This window comes from Talpa europaea (assembly GCF_964194135.1).
Source record: "Talpa europaea genome assembly, chromosome: 15".
NCBI lineage: Eukaryota > Metazoa > Chordata > Mammalia > Eulipotyphla > Talpidae > Talpa > Talpa europaea.
The window spans coordinates 81,760,839-81,774,443 of NC_140083.1; the positions used below are offsets into that span (position 1 = coordinate 81,760,839).

Sequence of the window (13,605 nt, forward strand, 5' to 3'; positions counted from 1 at the left end):
CAGAAGACGAGATTCAGTTAGTGGGTACTGGTGGAGGAGGGGAGTGGTTTCTGGACTTCTATACGTACTGAGTGAATAATTTGAGCTTAAAATTTTCCCTTTTTTAAATATTTAAAAATAAACAAGTCAAACTCCATCCTGTGCTGTACACAGCCCTTATGACTCCCTGACATTGATTTGAGGAAAGAAGAGAAGGGTTATCAACGTTGGAAGGGCCTCCTCACTTTCTTCCGCCTCTTCGGTTTGGCTTCTCCCTTGGGTACTGTGCTGTTGGGCTTGGAGGCTGCAGTGGCCCCAGGGCCAGGCTGAGGAGCTGCAAAGAAGTTCCCATTGGACATCTGGCCCGGGGGTACTTGAAAGATTCGGCTCAAAAAATCCTGAAGGTCAGCAGGAGGGGCATCTGGGGTGGCTCTGAGGAAAAAAGATTGAATAAGAGATAAAAGAGTCATGATTACTAATGTTACCTATGTGTACCTAAATTAAAGATGAACTGAGTCAGTTCTCAAACTTCTTAAAGAGTGAGACATCCCTGTGTCCTAAATATCACGTCATCTGAAACACAGAAATAGAATAGTGGGTAGATTATTACTGAAATACCACCTACCTCTGCCGCCCACTGGTGCCTGGAATCCGAGAACCAAATGAGATGTGATAGGGGACTCTGTGGGTATCTGGGGAGATTCCCACACGTTGGCATCCAGCCCACTCTGCAAGTAAGAGAAATCATTAGCCAAAATACCAGTTTTGAACACACATGATCGCATATTTCTAGAAGATAGAAGTGTACCTGTGATGTCATACACCTTTCCATCCATCAGTGCAAAGTAGGTGATCTTGAGGCCCAACATGCTTGACTCTGCCCAAAAGTCTCCTTCCTCAGCGGGATGCAGCCTATTACACTCAGCACAGTATCTGGCACTTTTAGGGTCCCGGTCCATTTCAAACCTCCTGCAACCCAACAAAAGGATAGTTCCTTAATAATTTGTCAAGCTGGGGCCTCCCTGGTGGCACAAGTGGTTAAGCACCACACTGTGAAGCAATCTGCAGCCTCTGCAGCATGAGTTCAATCCCCGGCCGGCCAGAAAGCAACCCACATGGCACAGCAGACCTCTCCTGTCTCGCCCACTGCTCCCCTCAGCAATGGATTTCAGCCAGTCTGCATGTTCTGTTCCCCACTCTGTCTCTGGTGAATCTTCTCATTCCCCACATCTCTGGCCTGTACCCCAGCTCTTGTATACATAAATAATCTTAAAAAAAAATAATAATTTGTTAAGCTGGGCCTCCCTGGTGGTGCAAGGGGTTAAGTCTCAGCACAATGAAGCTGCCGCAGAAGACCTCTCCTGTCTTGCCCACTGCTCCTCTCAGCAGTATATTTCAGTCAATCCGCCTGTTCTGCTCCCCACTCTGTCTCTGGTGAGAATGAAGACACCCTGTCTTCCAATCTACTTTTTTTTATATAGAGGCATGTTTTTATTTATTTATTTGTTTGTTTTGTTTATACATGCACTGGGTACAGTCAGAAACGCGGGAGGGTGAGAGAATTCACCAGAGCCAGAGCGGGGAGCAGAGCAGGCAGAAGGACCGAAGGACACTGCTGAGGGGAGCAGCGGGCGGCAGGAGGGGTCTGCGCGCCATGCGGGACCCTCCTCCGGTGGCCGGGGAGCAGCCGGGGATCGAACCGGCGCCGCAGAGGCCGCGGGCAGCTTCGCAACCCAGCGCTCAATCGCTGCGCCACCGGGGAGGCCCCATGTCTTCCAATCTTCTACCTTACACTTAAAAATATTATCTTCTTCTCCTTTCAGCGTTCTGGCCCGGCAGGATGGCTCCCGCAAAGAAGGGTGGCGAGAAGAAGAAGGGCCGTTCTGCCATCAACGAGGTGGTTACCAGAGAATACACGATCAACATTCACAAGCACATCCATGGAATTGGCTTCAAGAAGCGTGCCCCTAGAGCACTCAAAGAGATCCGGAAATTTGCAATGAAGGAAATGGGCACTCCAGATGTGCGCATCGACACCAGGCTCAACAAAGCTGTCTGGGCCAAGGGAATAAGGAATGTCCCCTATCGTATCCGTGTACGGTTGTCCAGGAAACATAATGAGGATGAAGATTCGCCAAACAAGCTGTATACATTGGTTACCTATGTACCTGTCACAACTTTCAAAAATCTACAGACAGTCAATGTGGATGAAAACTAATCACTGATTAGCAAATAAAGTTACAGGGCCTCAGTGGTGGCACAGCGGGTTGAGCATGATACGCCTGTGTATTTCTGCCTGTTCTGTTTCCCCACTCTGTCTCTGGTAAATCCTCTGGCCTATACCCCAATTATATAAAAAATTTATTCATGCAAAAAAAAATATTATCTTCTTTCTACTAATTCAAACCCTCAATCTCTTGATAATAAGACAAAAGTAGAAACCTCAGGGGTTTTCTTACCATCTGTACCCCACAACTACCAAGTCTTTAGCTACCCACCCCCTATGCTGTCACTGTCCCATTCCTGGCCTATTGCATACCTATGCTTCCCCTGGCATCGGCTGCACATCATAGTATTCATTGCCTCTTTGAGGTCATCCTGCAATTTGGACAGAAACTCATTCACAGACCGGCTCAATTCATTCTCTGCCATTCGTTTCCTAAAGAGAAGAAAAACTTTTAAAGTCAGAGAGTATTGACTGAGGGACAAAGGCCCCTAGTCAGCGCAAAAGACAAGCAACCCGTTCCCCCCATCTCAGAGAGTCTCCACCCACAAATGAAGGGACATCTGCTATTGAAGACTGACACCTGACAATTTCTCATTTCCAACTTACATCTCATATTCTTTCCGCTTTTCAGGGTTACTAACAATGTCCCAGGCTGCCCGCAAAACCTTGAAGGCCTCCTCAGCCCGGGGATGATGATTTTTGTCAGGATGAACCTACCAAGATAAAGAGATTTCAACATAAATTATTCCAGGGCCTCCCCTGGTGGCGCAGCAGTTGAGCACTGGCCTGCGAAGATGACCACAGCCTCTGCAGCGCCAGTTCGATCCCCGGCTACCAGCAAGGGTCCCACATGGCACACAGACCTCTCCTGCTGTGCCTGCTGCTCCCCTCAGCAGTGTATTTTGTCAGTCTGCCTGTTCTGCTCCCCACTCTGGCTCTGGTGAATTCTCTCACCCTCCCGCGCTTCTGACTGTACCCAGTGCTTGTATAAATAAATAAATAAATCTTTTTTTTTAAACAATTTTTTTAATAGAGGCATGTTTTATTTATTTATTTGTTTGTTTGTTTTGTTTATACATGCACTGGGTACAGTCAGAAGCGCAAGAGGGTGAGAGAATTCACCAGAGCCAGAGCGGGGAGCAGAGCAGGCAGAAGGACCGAAGTACACTGCTGAGGGGAGCAGCGGGCGGCAGGAGAGGTCTGCGCGCCATGTGGGAACCTCCTCAGGTGGCCGGGGAGCAGTCGGGGATCGAACCGGCTCCACAGAGGCCGCAGGCAGCTTCGCAACCCTGCGCTCAACCGCTGCGCCACCGGGGAGGCCCAATAAATAAAAAAAAAAAAAAAAAAAGGAAATTATTCCAACAGTTTCCCCTTCTTGGATTAAAATAACCTCGTATCAAGGGGTTCTTTTTCCTCAGAGAGTCCATATAGCTTAATGATTAATTGCTCTGGCTCTGAAGACAGATGGGGTGAAGTCCAAGCTCTGTTGCTTATTGGCATATAAGATAGTTTATGTATGATGGATCACCGGGAATAGCTTAGGAGAATACATGTGCAGTATATGGCACAGAATCTGGCACCAGGATGACCACTGTGCCTAGTCTTAGCATGAAAAGTTCAGATCTGAGGAAACCCGTCAATCAAACAGGGATGGTTAGTCACCCTTGCTGGCACACATATACTAATCCGTCACACTGAAATTTCATTGTCAGTAAAGCAGTAATTCCAAACACATTAACATCCTCAAATTCATTCCTTTCTAAGTAGAAAAATTCTCGTATCTACACAAAACTTTGCACAATAGTTTACTTTTCTGTCCCAGACATGAAATAGCATATTGTGATCCTCATAGGCTTTTCACCCACTTTTCAGTGTTTTTCCAAGACAAATAATATCCTCTCCCTACAGCTTCCTGATTGTCATTCCCAAAAAGCAGAGATAAATCCAGTCTCATGACTGATGACAAATAAACAGAATGTTGTTAGATCTACCACATTCCCAGAGCTTATAGAACAGTCTTTTAGTCATGGTCACTCTGGGGTTCTAGTAAGGGCAATGAGGGAGTCAATTTAAAAGAAACCACAGACACTCTGGGCTAAAACAAGGGAGAACCTGGGAGTACAGGGCAAGTATACTGAAGATTGGGCAACTTAACCACATCTCTACTCCAAGAAAGTAAGTTGAAAATGAAAATTTTCTTAAGACTGGTATTTCCCAGGGCCTCCCTAGTGGCGCAGCGGTTCAGCGCTGGGTTGTGAAGCTGCCCGCAGCCTCTGCAGCGCCGGTTTGATCCCCGGCTGCTCCCCGGCCACCGGAGGAGGGTCCCACATGGCGCGCAGACCTCTCCTGCCGCCCGCTGCTCCCCTCAGCAGTGTACTTCGGTCCTTCTGCCTGCTCTGCTCTCTGCTCTGACTCTGGTGAATTCTCTCACCCTCCCGCGCTTCTGACTGTACCCAGTGCTTGTATGTATAAATAAATACATAAATCTTAAAAAAAAAAAAAAAAACTGATATTCCCCCAAAGAAGGTATCTGTTCAAAGACATGAAGGTGAGGGGCCTCCCCAGTGGCGCAGTGGGTTTAGCGTAGCACTGTGAAGCTGTCCGCAGCCTCTGTAGCGCGGGTTCGATTCCTGGCCAGTTAGGGAGATTCCCACATGGCGGGGCAGATCTCTCCTTTCCTGCCCACTGCTCCCCTCAGCAGTATATTTCAGTCGTCTGCCTGTTCTGCCTCTGGTGCATACTCTCACCTTCCCATGCCTCTGGCCTGTACCCCAGTGCTTGTATAAATAAATAAATATTAAAAAAAAAAAGACATGAAGGTGAGAGAAGAGCTCTACTATTAGTAACAACTTGAATGTAAGAAGTTGTTCCACACTTAAAGAATATTCCAGGCCCTGTCCACTAAGGAGCATGTATTTCCCACCAAACTAATTTAGTCCTTTGGTAAGTAACAGGCCTGACACTTTTTTTGTGCCTTGAATGTTCACTGGAAACCTAGGTGGTCGGCAACTTTAGTGTCATGCAACAATTTGCACACTATGTTTCACCAGTCCATGCACTCAGTAAAATAGGCTTCCTGTGCAATTTATATTAACACATTACTTATTCATTTTGTAGTGTTACTTGTACAGAAATAGTAATGTTTCTGCTCTCCGTCCCATGGAAATTTGATTGAATGCTTATACTAAACCACTTCTCTGAAGCATATGGTGCATCTATTCCCATCAATAAAAGCAACCATTTTCATGTATGACACACATATGCACATGTCCATGATTTATGTTCAGCTCTCCTTCTCTTTCCCACCGTGAACTGCTGGCCTTGAAATAACTTCTTTTCTTCCACCTGGTCCTGGAATAATCATTCGCATGCACTTCCTGAACTTTTCCATACTGGGTCCACAGTTAACCTTCAGCTTCAAGTAGATTTTCTACTCTGCCTTCCCTTTACTCCACTCTACCTAAAACTGGAGTAGAAAATAAAATGGGGACAAAAGAGGAACGGGAAATAAAAGGGAGAGTACTCACCATCACAGCAAGCTGCCTATAGGCCTTCTTCAGTTCAACATCTGATGCTGTGGTTTCAACCCCCAACACATGGAAAGGGTTTAGCTCATCCTCAGGTACCCCAGCCATGGTCAAGAGTCGAGCCACTTCCTCTTCAGGCTGACAGTAGCGACCACCCGATACAGGTGCATTCTCTTGCCTATTAGTCCTCTGCTTGACCCAAGGCAACTCCAGCCAAACCCACTGAACCATTCTTACTAGCTGCTGCCATGGCCTACTGTCTCTCAGCAGAACCAGACAACGCTGCAAGGTGGGAGAATCTAGCCAAGAGAAGAGCCAAGTGGCCTTACTCCTCCAGCCTAACCGGTCACCCAGTCCCACAAGAAACCTCCAGCCCAACTGTAAACAGCCCAGCAAGAGGGCCAGAGCCAGAAGCAGCAGAGCACCCAACAGCCTAAGAAAACGGGTGAAAAGCCCTGCTCCACAGCAAAATCCCTGGCTCAAAAACTGGAATATCACCTGGGCCCAGCTCCCAAGTCGCCCTGCCCAGACTCCCATCCAGACTCGAAAGAGGTCCAGATCACTGCCCTTCAGCTGCCTGCATGCATAGATGAGATGGCCACAAGTTTCCACATACTCTCCCACCAATACCAGCAGTTCGATCAGCCACCAGAAGCCTGACTGTCCAAGCTGACACAGTTCCTCTGCTCCCCACAATCCCAGGCCTCTGCGCTTATCCGCCTGACTGCGTTTCCGGCCCAGCCGGTGTCGACCAGGGGACCTGGGATCTCGGCGTCCACCCTCCCGAGTATCCTCCTTGGCTGCAAAGCGGTGCCTCTGTCTCCGGGGTGGAGGTTTCTTTCCACTGGGCATACGTGAAAAATCACTGGGGAATTTAAGAGGTTCCTCAACATCATATTCCTCTTCCAACTCTTCATCTTCCCCCAAAGCTGGAGAGGTACAATGGTGGCAAAAGTTGCTGGAAGAGCTATCTCTTCCCTCAGAGTAAGGTCCTTCAGAGATTCTAGAGGTGCCCTGGCAGTCGCAAGCAGACGGAATGGAAACAAAAGGCTTCCCGTCCTCCTGGTACCCAGCCTCATTCTCTCTTGAGAGTTCCTGGTCCACTCCTGATTCTTCTTCTGAAGAAGCCTCGCTCTGATCTGGGTTCTCTCCATCCCTAGGGGGTCCTGGACCCCTCGGGGGGCCATGGCTTGGATCCGACCAGTGAGCAGGGTTTGGGGGCTGTGTGTACTTAGGACTAGAGTGTTCTGTGAGGCAGTGGGTGCCATTAGGAGCAGGCCTCGCTGAGTCCCTGAGTCCTGAGAATGAAAGTATTTCAGGATCCACAGAGGGTCCTAAAGTCCTGAGAGAGGCACCCCTACCGCGGTGGGCTCCACACAATCTTCTTTCTCCGGGGTGCTTCTGGGCCATGACCCCGGGGCTTCCTGAGAGTTTTAGGTCACAGCCATCATGGTAAATTCTGATGCCTGTAACAAAGATATCAAGGTGGGGACGATACGACCAAGAGAAGGGTTAAAATCTTAAATTGGGGACATACCGAATGCACCCACCACCCTTGTTTTCCCATCTTCTTTGGGGAGCGGCCATCACCCCAAGCAATAAGCCACTACTACATTAATGACAACACTGACATTAACGACAACTACATTAATGACAACTACATTAATGACAACATTAATGACAACTACATAATGACAACAACTACATTAATGACAACACTCCCCCTCCTCCAAATTCCCTTGGTTTTTTGGGTTCCCCCCCCCCCGAAAGCCATGATGCTGAATCTAGGACAGCGGTAAGTACCGCGAAGGGTACAGTGCTGGGGTCACTTTCCCGAAACAGGGAAAGACAATCGGAAACGGGGACCGCAGGCTGCCGGAAAAGGGTGGGGACCGTGCGGCCCTAAAGGAAACCCTGGGGCCGGGGCTCGGGGTCGCCCCTGAAAAAGGCCACCGGGATCCCGCGGGCGGGGTGGAGGGCGGGATAACGTACCCGAGAGCGGCGGTAACTCCTCCCCCTCGAGCAGCGGGGCCTGGGGCCAGGGGAGCTCCGAGAGCCCCTCCCCCGGCTCCGCCTCCCGCTCCCGCTCCGCTTCCGCCTTCCGTCCCCGCCGCGGCCGCCGACCTGCGCCGACTTCCACTTCCGGGGTCACCAGGGAAGCGACGGAAGGAAAAGGAGAAGCGGTTGGCTGCGGCGCGAGCCAGTCCCACCAGCGCGCGGTCGGCCCGCAGGAGGCGGGAGCGGGGCGCGCCGGCCCCGCCCCTTAAAGGGCCCGCGGCCGCCGCGCTCCGCGTGCCGGGGCGGGGTCCGCGCGGGCTGCGCCGCAGGAGGCGAAGCGTGTGGGCGCCGCGGCGGGGCGGGCGCTCGGGCCCTCCGGCTGGTCGCTCGGGCCCCGCCGCTGCGGGGAGATGGCCGGCCCCGAGCCGGCCTCTCCCGTGCAGACAGCACCTGGGGCGCAGCGGCGTCGCCGCCCTGCCCCGAGCCCGCCGGCCGCCGCGCGGACGGGCCCCGCCGTCGGGTGCAGGCGCGGAGCGGCGGGGAGCGCGCCCCGGCCGGGCCCGCCTCTCCCCCCGCCGCGGCCGCCCGGCGCCCGGCCCGCCGGCGAGCTGCGCGCTGCAACCGCCGCCCCCCGAGGCCGCCCTGGACGCCGCGGCCGGGCCCGGCTGCGGAGCGCGGCCGGGGAGCAGGGGCTCGCGGAGCGGGGCTCAGCCGCGGAGCGGGGGGCCGGGGGCGCCCGCGCTCATCTGCATGCTGCTTTGCATCTTATTTGCATCCCGAGCTGTCGGGCCGCCGGCGCCCCCCCGCGAGGACCCGGCCCGGCCCCTCCGGCCCGCCGGCGCGCCCCACTCGTGGCCCCTCCAGGCCCGGCTCGCCCCGCCGGCTCGGTCCCCCGTGAGCCCCTCACCGGCGCCCCCGGGCCATAGAAGCCCCTTCCCCGGGTCCCCGATCCCGACCACCAGGTTCTGCAGAAGACAATACTCCAATTCTCTGGGAAGTGGGAGAGACCAAACCCGAGCCAGGGGAGCGCGGGGACCCCAGTCGGGGCTTTGGGGGCGCTGAGTGGCCGCGCCGCCGGTGAGGGTGCAGAGCCCGCCCCCCAGGCTGCCGGCGCCGGCGCCGAAGACCCGCTCCGCTGTAGTTGGGGGTCCTCCGGCCCAGCCTGCAGCCGCAGGCGAGCTGGGTCCCCCCACACGCGAGGGAGCGAGTTGGAGGGGCCCGCCCCGTGATGTCACCCCCTCCCACCCTGCCCCTTCCTCCCCCACCCCCTCCCATCCCAAACTGGTTGCTTTGAGTTCACGGGGCTTGGACTACGACTTGCAAGAGTTTAAGGGGCAACTGGACAGCGTGGCCCTAGGGGCGCCCACGCCCGCCAGCCGCCCCGACGCCTGCGACCGCGGGCAGGGATGCAGCTGGGGGTCTAGGGGGGCGCTGCGACCCCTTCCTCTCCTCAGCCCGGGCAGGGTGGTGAGTAGCTGACACCCTCTCCCCAGCCTCTTGTTTAGGATCCCCAGGTTTACCAGCGAATTGAGGAAAGGCGCCCCAGGGATCCCCCAAACCAAGCCTTGCGCCTTGATGTCCAGAAAAGACAGCGAAGGAAAGTATCAGCATCCGCTGCCCCGTCCCGTGCCTGGACGCCAGCCCCTCCCTAGTGTTTTCCTGCTTTCAGGATGTGCATTCAAATTCCACCGGGCCCTGACACCCCTGGAAAGGGCGGGCCAGGGGGAGCCCGCGGCGTCCTGAGGGGAGGAAAAGCGGCTTCCAGGATGTGGGATGTCTGTGGGCGAGGAGCCTGCGGGAGCTGTGCTGTGGCTGCCGGTCCCTTCCCCCAGAAACTCCATCCCCACATGGAGCTGGGGCTTCAAAACTCTGATGCAGTATGGGCGACTGTCCCCACTGGGCTGCTGCTCCCCAACTCTCTCGGTCTCTTTCCCCTCTCCCTTCCTCGGGGCTAGAGTGACTCATTCTCTCCTTCCTCCTCCTCCTCTCCGTTGACCCCAGCCCAGTGGGTTAGAATGAAGTCCAGCTGCAGGCCGGCGAGCTTTTTTTTTTTTTTTTTAAAGATTTGTTTATTTATGCATACAAGAACTGGGGTGCAGGCCAGAGGTGTGGGAGGTGAGAGGATTCACCAGAGACAGAGGGGGGAGCAGAACAGGTGGATTTATTGAAGTGCACTGCTGAGGGGAGCAGGGGGGGGGGCAGGAGAGGTCTGCTGCGCCATGTGGGTAGCTCCCTGGCGGGGGATTGAACTCTGCGGACAACTTCATAGGTTGTGTCTTAACCCCTTGGGCTACCACGGAGACACAGGGCAAACTTTTCTGGTCCAAGCCTGCTTGAACCAGTTGCCCTAGTGCCTGTGGGCCCCTCCCTCCACAAGCCCAGACTTCCTGCCCTCCCACCCCACCCTGGATACTTAGGAGATAAAGCTCATTCCCTTTTGTTTCATTCAATTAAGATTTTCATTTGCTTAGCGTCCTTGTGTCAGGAGGTGGTAAAGAGACCTCTGGCTCCCTTCAACCCAACCCTATAGATCTCTTCAGTTACCTCAGCAGGCTAACCCCAGAAATTGGCCTCTTCAAAAGAAACAGAGGTACGGAGTCCTCAGATTCATGAGCACCTGAGTTTCTGCCCCCTGCCCCTTTGCAGGCTTCCAGTTTCCTCAAAACATTCATGGATGGATGAGAGAAGCTGACACTGAGACATCCCTCCATGACCACGTTGTCTTCAGCCATGGAAGAAGTCTTGCTGCCCCTGGCCATCACCTCTGACCCCAGGTTGTTTAATCAACAACTCCCAGAGGCTCCAGACCCAAGATGTGTCTTGGAACCCCAGGACAATCCTCAGTTGGCACCCGCCCTGGTGTGTGCTCTTTGCTGCTGCTTTGGGATCATCTACTGCTGCTTTGGTGAGGGCAGGGCCAGGGTTCTGGGGGGCAGTTGCCTAAAACTGTCAGCCTCAGGAATGATGCCAACTTTCTTCTTTGCTCCTGGACTACCTCTGCTCCTCTGTCAGGGGGCCCTGTCTTCGGTGTGGCGCCTGCTGCTCTTACCAGCTCTTCCTTTCCCTCCCCCACCTCCATGCTCTCCAGCTCTGGCAGCTATTACTGGCAACTCTCGCTTGCCCTCCCTTTGCCTTCTACCTCAGAGCCTCATTCCCAGATGCTCCTCCATGCTCAAGGCTGGTTTACCCTTGTCCAGTAACCTAAAACAGCCTGGACTGATTCTTCAGGTCTACCCTACCTTGTAGGGACAAGCACTAAAGCTTCTTTCTAGACTTGCTCCCATCAAAGCATCTGTCTCACCTCCTCTCTTCCCTTCCACCCCCTCACAATTCCTGAAAAGTCCCCGCCCACCCTGAGATTATTCCTTTTGGTCCCTTACTTCCAAGCCCTTGGAACGCTGCTCCTGCCTCCTGCTCCTCTGGTTAGCCGCTCCTCTCCCTTCTGAATCATCAGAACCATCCCCGAGGACCCCCTTTGTGTCTCTCAGAACCTCCTGCCTCCCTTCCCAGGCTACCGCTGCTTCAAGGCCGTGATGTTTCTCTCTGGCCTGCTGTCAGGAGCTCTGGTGATTTTCCTGCTATGCCACAAGGAGCGAGTGCTAGAGACACAGCTGAGCCTGGAGGTGAGCGCGGGCATTGCGCTGGGCATCGGACTCCTCTGTGGCCTGGTCACCATGCTGGTTCGCAGTGTCGGGCTCTTCCTCACTGGTCTCCTGCTGGGCCTGACCCTGGGTGCTGGGGCCCTGCTGGGCAGTGAGCCCATCTACCAGCCTCCTTCAGCCTGGGTGCCGGCCGGGGGGCTGGTGGGACTGGCTCTGCTGGGAGCTCTACTCACACTTCGGTGGCCACGTCCATTCACAGTTCTGGGCACAGCCCTGCTGGGTGCTGCGGTGCTAGTGGCCTGTGCTGACTACTTCCTGGAGGGACTAGCACTGGGCAGTCGGCTGGGCCAGCGCTTGCAGGCACTTCCAGCCTTGCCTCCTCTCTGCTGGTATAGCTGGGTCTTGCTGGGGACCTGGCCAGCCCTGGGGGCCCTGGGGGCCCTGGCCCAGTGGAAGCTCATGGATGAAGAACACGGAGCCCACGCAAATGGTGAGTTAATGCCATGGTACAAAAGCAGCCACCCTGTGCCTTCTTACGTCCTTGGCTTGCAGACGTGAGAACTGGAAGGGAAAAACTATACTTGAGAGAGGAGGGTGGAAGTGTCCAAGGAGAATGGGGAAGGACTTTGTCAGAAATCTAGAGATGGAGGGACAAAGGAATGTCCGGATAGGAGTGAGGTGAGAAATTGCCAGGGGAAATTTATTAGAAACTGTTACGAAGAAAGGGAGGCTGTCAGAAAAGTCGAAGAGAAAAAAGTAGAATTCCAGAGAAGAGTTTCACTTCAGGGGGGTGGGAGGCAGGGAGGGATGAGATGTGAGAGCCCCACTGGAGGTCAGACAGGTTTCTCAGGAATGTCAGTGTGTCTGGGGTGGGACCCAGGGTCTAAAGAGGCCTCCCTGATTCTGTGTTGCCCCCTCCCAAGCAGTGGTCTTGAGCCACCAGCAAAGGCATCTCCAGCTCCTTCGGCTCCGTCAGCAGCAGGCCAAGTGGCACCGGACCTCTTCTGGGGTGGGGCTCTGTGAGGGTGGCTACCAGCGCCAGCTCCACCCCAGCACCCCCCGGAGCCCTGCTGACAGTCTGGCTCCTGTGAGTGGGGGGAGTGGGGCCCTCTGAGGGGTGGAGCAGAGGGCGTATGGTATGGGGAAAGCCAAGTGGGAGGGGACTCTGACCCAGGCCCTTCCTTCTGCCCTCTGCCCTGTGCCCCCCTCCAGAGTTATCTCCAGAGCCTTCAAGAGCGCCACCTGGGACCAGGCACCCAGGCCACAGCCCCCCACACCATCCTGGACTTGGATTCTGACTGTGGTTCCACTGTACTCCTCACCATACCTTCCGTTCCTACCCGGGCCTGAGCCTAAACCTCCGCTGATGCCCCCACCCCTAGCAAGGGCCTGGAGCGCCCCTCGGTGGAAGGACCCAGGCCCTCAGGACTACACATAAACATCCCCCTCTTGGACTTGGGGATAGAATCTGTGCTCCAACCAGACTAGCCTTGTGGGGCTATGTTTCAGGGACACATCGAGAGGAATCTTGTGGGAAGGGAAGAGGAATGGGGTTATGAATACACACCTCTGTCCAATAATAGAGGTGCCCTGGTCCCCAAAATAACTTACTCGCTAACTCCTTCCAAACCAAGGAGGACCCTTACCTAAATAGCCTATTATCAGCGTGCCTCACAATGGAAAAATAAGGGGTTGGTTTTTATAGGGTCTGCAGGATATCAGGAAGCCTCCTAAAGTACTTGATAACTTTTTTACCTTTTTGATCACAGCCTTTTTTACTGAGGTAATGTTGATTGACAACATGGTATGCGATTCAGAGGTACAGATCCAGACCTCTTCAGACATACGTTGCCGTAGCACACCCACCACGGAGGCATCCAGAATCCCCCGCCTTAGTCTGCTGGGCTCCCACCCCTCAAGCACTTGATAACTTTTTGAGGGAGAGAAGGGCACGATGTGGCTTGGGATCCTCCAGCCCCCGGGAGTTGGGTTCCTGGCCAGCCTTTCCCATTGGGCCCCTTAAAATCAAGGTTCCTCCTCCTACCTCAGTTGGGGGCCCTGTCTTCCATGGTGCTCCTCGTTTTCTCCTTAACATAAGGAAGACAAGGCCAGTGAGTGCCTGGTTAGCTCCCACCTCCCCACAAAGCCGGCTTTTTGCCCCAAGAAGAGAGCATTGGCTTCCATGCCAGTCTTGCCCTTTTGCCAAAAGGGGCCTGATCTTCAGGGCTGTGTGGGAGAAAAGTGCCTTCTCTGCCTCTCATAGGCGATGCTC

The 13,605-nt window shown here is 54.2% G+C and overlaps 3 protein-coding genes across 4 annotated transcripts; 2 read left to right on the forward strand and 1 right to left on the reverse strand.

The window, feature by feature from the left end:
• Nucleotides 1-200: 200 nt before the first annotated feature.
• On the reverse strand, nucleotides 201-7,203 carry DNAJC14 (DnaJ heat shock protein family (Hsp40) member C14; the record flags this gene model as incomplete). Of its 2 annotated transcripts, XM_084254719.1 has the most annotated exons (6): nucleotides 201-411; nucleotides 605-707; nucleotides 788-948; nucleotides 2,519-2,638; nucleotides 2,813-2,919; nucleotides 5,734-7,203. In XM_084254719.1, 6 exons carry the CDS (start codon nucleotides 7,141-7,143, stop codon nucleotides 201-203), a joined length of 2,112 nt encoding a protein of 703 aa, XP_084110845.1. The 2 variants fall into 2 exon arrangements, with proteins under 2 accessions (XP_084110845.1, XP_084110844.1); XM_084254718.1 differs by lacking the exon at nucleotides 2,519-2,638 and having other exon boundaries at nucleotides 5,734-7,143.
• Nucleotides 1,819-2,334, forward strand: LOC311185319 (large ribosomal subunit protein eL31-like). The gene has a single exon (XM_084255954.1). It carries the CDS (start codon nucleotides 1,820-1,822, stop codon nucleotides 2,195-2,197), a length of 378 nt encoding a protein of 125 aa, XP_084112080.1. The 5' UTR covers nucleotide 1,819; the 3' UTR covers nucleotides 2,198-2,334.
• A 3,237-nt stretch (nucleotides 7,204-10,440) lies between the features above and the next one.
• LOC311184932 (transmembrane protein 198-like) lies at nucleotides 10,441-12,683 on the forward strand (the record flags this gene model as incomplete). The annotated part of the gene is made up of 4 exons (XM_084255261.1): nucleotides 10,441-10,636; nucleotides 11,242-11,823; nucleotides 12,257-12,420; nucleotides 12,546-12,683. The coding sequence occupies 4 exons, from the start codon at nucleotides 10,441-10,443 to the stop codon at nucleotides 12,681-12,683; spliced, it is 1,080 nt and encodes a 359-aa protein (XP_084111387.1).
• Nucleotides 12,684-13,605: the final 922 nt, after the last annotated feature.

Coding starts and splice junctions, on each gene's coding strand:
- LOC311185319 (XM_084255954.1), top strand. CDS start 1,820: ATGGCTCCCGCAAAGAAGGGTGGCGAGAAGAAGAAGGGCCGTTCTGCC.